Below are 9,657 nucleotides of genomic sequence, written 5' to 3' on the forward strand. Positions count from 1 at the left end.
CCTGGGGATAACGTGAACAGGCTGGGCTTGCTCATCTGCTGCCTTGAAAGTCGCGTGCCCTCCTGGTGCCAGGACTAACTGCGAAGGACAGCGTGCTTCATGTATTCCTTCATGCAAGGTTGTGGGAGGGCAGTCCTCTACAGAGCCTGACACCTTTCCACTGCCCTGGTATTCGGTGAAAGTCCCAAAAAGAGCTTGGGAACAGTCTTGCTTCCGAGCACGGCTGCAGCGATTGCTGATGACATGAGGGATGTTGTGCTGAGGGAGCCCAGGGAACTTTCCTCCACTGCAGTACCAGGGCAAGGACATTACTGTCCAGATGTTCATGGATTTGTGAGTTGTCGGTTTTGGGTAGCCACCAAACCACAGCTGAGGATTGAATGTAGTTCTTGTACTGTCGTTTTCTGCAAGGAGTGATTTATGTACCTGTCCACACTGATCTGGGAGCAAACTGCGCTGCTTTTAAAAGAAATGAGAGGCAGACGTTTAAGTAGTTTAATTTTTCCTTCCTTTAACAGCATTTTTTTTTCTAGCGAAGGAAATACAAGTCAGCTCACAGCCCCAGTGAGATCAGTAGAATTTTTTCGAACTTGATAAGGATTGAAGATCTACACAGAGCTGTAAAGCATGTTACTATTTGTAGCTTTTCCTCTTTTTTTAGCCTCGCTATGTATGTTGATGATGTTATTAGATAATTCTGGGTGTTGGAAAGGAAAGAATCAACTCAGTGGCGTTTAGGTTGGAATGAAGAACCACCATGCAGCAAAACTGCAGAGAAATAGCTGCCGTGGTCCTGTCACTTGCATAGCATTAGGTCAAATAGAATGTGAGATGTCTTGGGGCTACGCGTTCAGAGCTTCCATCTCCACCCCGTCTGGTGTAAACAGCCAGCTCCACGGAGCGAGTGGAAAACAGGGTGGTATTTGCATGCAGATCCTGGGGGAATTGCTGCTTGAATGTTTGAGGACTCTGATGACCTGTTCACAGATTGCTTGAATAGAACTGAGTGGGTTTTCCTTAAAATGAAAACTCTTGGGAAGCTCCTACTGCAGATGAAATTAGTAATTGTTGTTGAAATGGTTGGGCATGTCATACGAATGGCTGGACAGCTTAGAAATGGTTTCCTTTTTATTGTCAGTAAGGACAGTCTCTTAACTGTGCTTTAACCCCGTTTTGTGTTGGAATAGTACTTCTGGAATGAAGAAAACTGCATGGGAGTGGTGAGGTGTTCTCACACTTTTCTGCTATTGGTTAAAGTCACCACTGGGAGGTTTGTGCAGTTCATAGATCATAAGGCGAGCAAAGGCTGTGGTAATCGTTTAGTCTAGGATCTTCTGTAACTAACACAAGACATAGGATTTCCCTACCTTAATTCCCCATTACAGTAAAGGGGTTTGTTATTCTAGAAAAACAGTGGTTTTGTGATCTATAGATCTCCTGTGATGGAGGATCTGTCTCAGATCTAAGAAATTGTTTCAGTGGTTAATCGCTCTTATTAAAGACAGAGAGGAAGAAGGAAATCCAAGTATTTGCTTCCGTTGACTGTGAGCTGCTTTCTCTAAAGGTCTGAGCTGTTGTCTCTTGCCAGTCCTTTTCCAGGTGAAGGCATTGACCTGTTCTTAGCCCGAGGAGAATACGGTCTAATCTGCGCTTCAATCAGCTTCAGGCGCTGAACTCAGGCAGCCCTTTGCTGGAGCTTTCCAGTCTGTCATCCTCTTGCCTGTCCCCAAGAAATGTTCTCTGATTTTTTTTTCCCCACCCCCCCCACCCCCAAGCTTTCCATGAACTGTGTGCACTAAAACCAGGCATCTCATTCTTGATGTCGCTCCAGCAGTGCTAAGCACAAGCATAACAGAATTTTGAGACTGTTCTTGCAGGAAAGACATAAACCATTTTGATGGCAGTGTTGTACTGTCAGAAGCTCATTTAAAGATGGTTCTTAGCCATGCCCCCAAATCCTCTCCATAGTTTTGCTTCCCAGGAAAGAGTTTTTCCATCCCATTGCCAGGGCCTGCTCCAGACCCTGCTCTTCAAAGGAGAGCAGAAAAGCTGGAATGCAGGGAGATATTAAAAATCTGCAAACGTACCTCCTGGTGTGACTGCGAAAAACCCGTTACATAGCTGGATAGCCTCTACCCTACCTCAACCAGAAGCTGCAGCCTTGATTTAGAAATAATTAGATCAAGTTTTATGGTGTGCATCATGTAGAAGATTAGACATCATGGCTATAATGATACTTTCTGCTATTATTACTTCTATTTAAAGCAAAACATACTTTCTGAATATAACAGTGCCAGAAGCAACACTTCTGGTGCTTTTATGATGTCGCTATAGATAGGCCACTTGATAGAATCATCATGGAGACACTGTTACACCGCTGCTTAAGAACAGATATAGTTTAATTATGTTTTTATCACTTGATTAAGCTTAGCTTAATGGAATTTTGAGCCAATCAGCAAGAAATGATTCTTTCCGAGCACAATGCAAATGTTAATACTCTTCCAAATCCCTAGAAGATGTGATTTATCTGAAATTAGAATTTTGTTTTTATTTGTTCATTTTTAGCTTCCCAGTGAAGACACTGAAATATTTGAGAGTGCCTCCCAGTGCTTATCGCTGCTGGTCCAGCTGTATGGAGTGGGCAGTCAGGAGAGCCTGTCTCCAGAAAATATGGACAGCTTTGCTGAAGTACTCAAGTCAAAAAAAGACACGCAACAACTGAAGCTTTTGTTGAGAATTGTAAAGAGACTGGTGAGTAAGCTTTAAATATTTTAAGAGTCCACGTGTTCCTTTTACATCACTGGAGGGTTGTGGGTTTTTTTGCTTCTTAAATTAAAAATGACTATGAAAATTTTGAAAACAATATGTGAATTAAATTTCATGTGTTGGAATTGCATTTAACTTTACTGGAGAATGAAGGAGCCTTCTACACCTAAAACCTCTTATGAGGTGACTGCTGGATTCTCCAGTTTCAGTTAACTCTTCAGCTCTTTAACTTGCGTCACTTGCATATTTGTCTAGTACTTTAGCTGTGTGAGGTATTGGAATAATTTTCTGACTGCCTTCTGAAAGAGCTGACCTTGTAGCGTTAAAGAGCTGTTCAGAAACGCAGCGCTTGCTTTCGTGGGAGATTAAATGCCATTTTGTACTTGAAATGGGTCGGTGAGAGTCATGCGGAGGCTTTGTCTGGTGATGTTGATGGTGGGCAGGGGTTGCAGCCCTGCCGTGGTGGCATGACAGCAGCATCGTGTCCTGAGTAGCTTAGGTGGAAAACCTTCTGTACGTGTAACGTTTGCTCAGATATTACGGTGTTTTTTGTCTTGAAATGTCTTGATAGGCAGCTCTGCCTGCGTTGTCACCTTGTGTGGCTGGTAACACCACCCTGTGCTCTTGGAGAGCAGCAGTCTTCTGTTCAAAGAGAGGAACTTCCCTGGTGTAAGAGGAGGAACAGCTGTGAGCTTTGCAAGTGCGGTGCTGGCTCTTAGTGAGGCCAGAATCAGCGGCGGAAGGAGTGGAGAGGAAGCAACTCTTTTGCACAGCTTTTGGAGCTGTTCCTGTGCTCCTTCCCCTGCCCACTGCATTTCCATCCCGGGAAAATAAACACCATACCTCTCTTTTCAGTTGTGCTCAGTCCTCACTTTTCCTAAAACAAGATGAATGTGTAAAAATTAAGAATTTCTCTCATTCTGACGTCATCTCAGGTTTCACTCCATTATTTTCTCATGCTCTTCCTGAAAAGAATCCTAGCAAAGATTTTTTTTTTAATAGACTTGCTGTTGATTTTTGCGTGCATATGTGCTTCTCTTCCTGTGTAATTGTTGTGCTGCGTAGAACAGGCTTGTGCTTTTCCCCAAAAGTGGTAGGGAAAAAGAGACAGCAAAGGGTGAGGAAAGCAAAGAGAGCTGAGGCTGCAGTGTACGTATCTAGATTATTTAATTTTGGCATTTAGTTTGTTTCCTTTCCCTCTGTTTTGAAGACTGTGGTTCAAACTCTGACCTAGCGCAGGCTATTTAACACAGACTTTGAATATCTGAAGAGAGCAGAGCTGCGCTGTTGCCTTCTGAGTCTGGCAAGTGCCCGTACTTCTAGCTCTCTCCTTTGTACACCAGTGATACTGGCACTTGTTATTTATAACACCAGGCATCAATTTGCTGTAATTATTTTAATGAGATCATAGGATTTCTTTTGAAAGCGGGGTTCATAGATAATTTGACAGATTATTTAATAAATCTTACGCTATTTCTCTAAACCTTAAAAAGTCCTGTTCAGAGGAGATTATTATCTTGTCAAAATTGTCATAATCACAAAAGACATTGAAATATAATCACATCTATTTAAGAACGATTCAGCCCACATCAGCTGTTCGTGCTGAATTTGAAGCCTAGAGCAGTGCTTTTCTTCTAGTGCTATCTGAGCAATATTTTAATGGAGGGATCATTAAGGGCATCTTTCCAATCTGTGGGTGCATTAACCTCGTGGTTGCAGGCGCTGCTTACGTAAGACAAAAAGAATTCCGTGTGCTTGTGATAGATGCCTGTATAACAAAAGAAAAAAGAAGGAAGCCAATGAGTAGCTGATCTTTGTCCGAGTGTTCCCGGTGACTCCAGTGAGCCAGTGGAGACAGATGCCTCAATTTCCGAGTCTTTGCTCCAAAGCATGTCAGAGAATTTACTGATGTACAAGGTGAACTTACATTGATGAAACAGTAACTTACATCTGTGCGTTGTTTTAATAGATTCATTCATGAACTTTTATCTCCAGAGGGGGTTTTTGGACAAAGTTGGAGGCTTGTTTTGGTTTTTTTTTTTCTTTTTTAAATGGTCTTTGGGAACTTTGACCAGTAAATTTATCGCAGGGCAATATAAACTTCTTGCGACACTTTCTTCACTGGTGTTTGCTCTACTATTTTATTAGGTTCATTTATTAAACAGAAGAAAATTTATATACACAACGCTGGAGGAAAAAATATGTCTTTGAAAAGACTTATTCATGGAATCACCATGAACAGCTCTTTTTAGAGGCTTTGTTTTGCTGTGAAAAGAAATCATTAGGAATGAAAGCCAGAAAAACTGTTCTTTGAGCTAACTTCCATAACTGTGTAAGTCAGGATCATTTAGAAGCTCTAAAGAGGCAGCACTGACTGTCTTCCTGGTTTTGTTTTTTTTACAATCAACTCTTAGCTTTCAAAGCTTTTGGCTCTTTGACCTGTCATCTCAATTTCTCATCTAGTATGTGATGTAAAGGCAAGTCATTTATGACCATAATTTTTATGGAACCAACCAATATCTTTCCCCTGGACAGAGAATCACTGTGGAACTACAGCTGGGTACTCACAAATAAAATGTTTCAGCTGTCAAAACAAGACAAGACTCTTTTTTATTCCACCTAGTAATAAGGAAAACTTCCTGTAAGCATCAGACTTTAACAGGCAGTTCTGCACTGGCTGCGGAGAGTGATCTTCTGTTCTGTGACTTTTACCCGAAGTACTTGTCAAAGTATGTTCAAACTCAAATCACACTTTTTTCTTCTGATTGTTTTTCTAGAACCTCATTTTCACTAATTTGCATATCGTAACTGTCAGAGTTGTTCAGCCTGTACTTGTGAGCAACTAGGACATGTAGGATGTCATCTGCACGTCACGTACCCTGTGAGGATTCCTGTAAGGATTTCAAATGGCATTAGGCTGCGTTGTAAAGATGTTAAGGCTGGAATGACAATACTCGAGCTGTGGCAGAGGTCCGTAACTTACAGTCATTTTACTGAGGACTATTGAAAATGCGTTTGCTTTCCCTGCCAGTTTGGGCTGTCGCAGTGTACCCACAGGTGAATTTACTACCGGTGAATCAAAACTGGGGAACCACTGGTCGCTGTGTCTAAAATACCATTCAAGTCATGTGTCCCTAAATATTTCTGCTGGGTACATTAGTAATGTCATCTGGAGAGACGTGCCGAGTTGGCATCTCTTGAACTGACAGCAGCGTGTTTGTGTGTTAAAATGTATGTATATCCTTTTACTGTGACAGTTCCCAGATTAATCACGGAATGGGTTGGATTGGAAGGGACCTTAAAGATCATCTAGTTCCAGACTCCCTGTCGTGGGGGTTGGAATTAAGTCCTCCTTATATAAATTACTGGTGATGTATTATGAAGAAAGCTGCTTAGAGCTGGAATACGTGCACAGTCCGAGCAGCAGCAGTGTTTGATTGAGCTTAGCTGTTCTGCAATCCCTCTGCAAGTCGCATTTCTTGCTGGAGATTTGCTCCTCAGTAGATTCCCTCTACCAGCACCTCTACAGGGAGCATCCCTCAGAGAAGGTGATGCAAAATCCCAGGGGGTTTTCTGACAGCATCCATTTCACTGCTTCAGCTCGGCAGATCGGGTGCCACAAGGAGGTGCTTGTGCAGCGATTCCCAGTGGAGTTTGCTTTCCTGGAGTCTGACAAAGCGGCAGGAACCTGTTGGCATGTCTGCTGTTGCGAGGGCAGAGTGCTCAGTCCCAATTAGCTGGAGAGAATCTTCTTGTGCATCTCACTCCTAATCTGAATCTCTTAAGAGTGCATTTAATTAATTTCATTAATTACTAAGGTAATCCATAATATTCCAGTGCTCTAAGGACTAATTTTATCACAGAGATGCCTGCTAGACTGCAAATACGATCCTCGTGGGCTGCTGGCAGGTATAGGTATGCTCACTCTAATTGACAGGTTGTTCTGTGTGTTTGCCTTAAATTATACGTATTTTTAAAATCCGGGTGACTCATATGAACAATTTCTATCCTTCATTAGTGTTCGTGTCTTATTTTCTAGTTGTTACTATGTCTGTATCCCATCTTTCAGGAGGCAGGGTTTTCAGGAGGCTGAATACAATATGTTAGCACTGCTCTTGACTTTCTCTTTGCTGTTTGCATCCTGTGGTTCCTGCTGGAGGAGAGGGAAGAGTATCTTGGTGTTTAGATTTACACGCTTGGTTAGAGCACTGAAAGAATTTTAATAGGGTGCTTCTGTTTCTATTAGTCTTCCTTTTCGTTTACCTCTTTGAATTTTACAATATTCTTCTTGGCTAAAATCCTCAAGCACGTAATTCTGAAGTTGTATGTGATGGGGTTTTTCCAGTATTTATCTCTCTGTCTTACGAAATGAAAGAGGAGGAGTATCCGGGGTAGGGCTCAGTCACCGATGCAGTCCCTGGCATTCCTACCTTCCCCTACCTCATCACTTTTGATCCCGTCCAGAAGTTCTGTGCCTGATACCAGGTTGCAGAAAACTCTGCTTTTTTTCAACGTAAAGCACTAGGTGGTACAGGAATGCTCTGCTTATTTCTGCTCACAGAAAAGGCAACTGTTTAAATCTCAGTCAGATTGTCCAGGCTTATAGGATCATTCATTTGAGAATCCTCGTCGTCTGTGTGACGTACTTCTCTGACCACATGTGCTCTAATTCGCTTCCTGTAGTTTAGTTTTTCTCTGCATATAACCATAAACACAGTGTGGTTTCTTTTTGTATGTGGCTTGGGGTGTTCTTAACTCAGTGTCAGGAAATTCTTAACAACTGTGAGAATGGAAATTTTATCTTGATTGGATGTAAGCTGGGATTATTTTGTTTTCCATCTGATCACTGGAGTTCACAAGCCTGTTCTCTTAAAAATGCTAGGCTTCAGATAAGCTGTGGGAAAATCGGAGCACTAAGTAGCAATACCTAGAGTCAGAAGGTGAGGAATTTTTTTATGCAATTAACTTACCATTTTGTCCTAGCAGCTTTACGTTTATTGTTACTTCCCTACCCTTATAAGCCACCGTGCTGCTTTATGTTTGGAAGAATATTTCATGGTCTGCAGATAGGGAGTATTAAATGTCAACAATGTTTTGCTTAAAAGGATCTATTGACACCAATCAAATAGGATTAGATTATCAAAAGTACTTTCTCGGTTTGAATGCTAATACCAGGTTGCAGATATTTCCAGGTTCTGGAGCATTAATGGGAGCATAGGAGCAGCAGTTGCTGCTTTCATTAGTATTATAACTGAATTGCTTTAGCGCCTGTAGACCAGGACCTCGTTGTGGTAAGCTCGGTGAACAGTCATTTCTTGCTCCAGAGAACAGTCCAGCTTGTTTCCTGCATTTAAATAAGATCAAGATTGCCTGAAAGTGACTCTCCTTAAGAAATACTGTGACAAAAGATGACCATCCTGGCTGAAACAGATCCTCGGGCAATGCTTGATTCTGTGCAAGAAGGAATGGGACTTTGAACAGTTGCTCGTGATTATTAATACAAAGTTATCTTCATTTTATTGCAAATTCAACTTTTTATGGACACAGCAGTGTTTAAAAATCCGTGGCCTTCATACAGCTTTGAAAGATTTTAGTTGCCCATGTTGAAGAGGAGATGTAGGTGCATTTAGAGTCCCCGTGACTTTTTGCAGACTCGCATGGCAAACCCTTCAACAGAACCTTCCTTTTGTCTTGCATCTATTCTCTTAAACTCAGTCTCCCTGCTGACAAGTTTACTGAGGGTGAAATAGTCAATTAGATTTCAGCGTGTAAGTAAAATTTTAACTACCATGTAATGTAGGAATTCGATTCCCTATGGGAAATGAGTGGTCCTTCCTTTGACTTCTAAATCACCTGGTACTGGACAGCCAGGGTAAAAAGTCTTGACGTATTCTCTTTGTTAATCCTTGGTGCTCCCCTGCCAATGTTTCTATATTGATTTTTTTTTTTTTCCCTAATATATTTCAAGTTCTGCACTTCGATATGGTAGATAACCAGGGAATGGAGTACTTGAAGGGGTGTCTTGTAGAGGGAGACAGTCCTTGGCCGTCAAGCTGTGAGGATGTGGCACTCCGAGGCACGTGAATTTGGTGAAGGAGGTCAATAGACGGATAGGGCATTTCAGATAGGGGATGTCTGTCAGATGGAAATTGTGAGTAAGAATAGGACACGGGTACAGCAAGAGCATGTTGTCGTGATAGTGAGACCAAGCAACACGACTGCATGAAGTGAAAGGAAGGCGGTGGTGAATGAGGCGGAGGTTGTTGGGGAGATGAGAGATGAAAACTATTTTAGAAGTAGCAGTCAGAACATATGTGCGATGAAAGACAACAAAACACTTGGTGCTTTTCCCTGGGTATCTCTGGTATGGCTGGTTGATGGATTTGTTAACAATCAGTGCAGACTCCTGAAGCTCCCCAGGAGAGGGCCCGTGCTCACGTAGCTGGTCCCTGGAAGTGGTAACTGTGTCTGGGCTTTGTGAACGTTGTGCTGCACAATTTCAGATGACTCTGATTCATGCAAGTGCTCTGAAACAAGGTTATGGTTAAAAATAGTGTTTGTGTGTGGTGAGGTTTGGCTTTCAGGAGATTTCTACAGGAACTGACCCCCCTTCCCAAGTCCAAACAGTCATTCAGTGATGAAACCTCCCCATTTTAATTATGAAGACTGCTAGTTAAACATTTATGGAGTGCCCAGTGCTGTTGCTTCTTTAAACTATTGAAACATGATGTTTTGATATCAACAGCACTATAAGTTGATAACAACTGGAATTTGATGGGCTGTGAATTACTGTCCCGAATTTCGCGCAGCAGATGCTGTCTCTGGGATGCAATGCCCCGTTGATGAGTTCATGTGACGCAGCCTAAGATTATCTCATAATTTGCATTCCTG

General features: G+C 42.1%; 1 protein-coding gene across 1 annotated transcript in view; it reads left to right on the plus strand.

Annotated features, from left to right (window-relative positions):
* The window catches only part of ULK4 (unc-51 like kinase 4), a 127,889-nt gene that overhangs the window by 88,546 nt on the left and 29,686 nt on the right, over positions 1-9,657 (plus strand). The window contains exon 34 of the mRNA XM_010134555.1: positions 2,566-2,751. Coding sequence (XP_010132857.1) covers positions 2,566-2,751 — 186 coding nt within the window. The remainder of the gene's footprint in view (positions 1-2,565; positions 2,752-9,657) is intronic.

This window comes from Buceros rhinoceros, unplaced genomic scaffold (genome assembly GCF_000710305.1).
Source record: "Buceros rhinoceros silvestris isolate BGI_N320 unplaced genomic scaffold, ASM71030v1 scaffold8014, whole genome shotgun sequence".
Classification (NCBI taxonomy): domain Eukaryota; kingdom Metazoa; phylum Chordata; class Aves; order Bucerotiformes; family Bucerotidae; genus Buceros; species Buceros rhinoceros.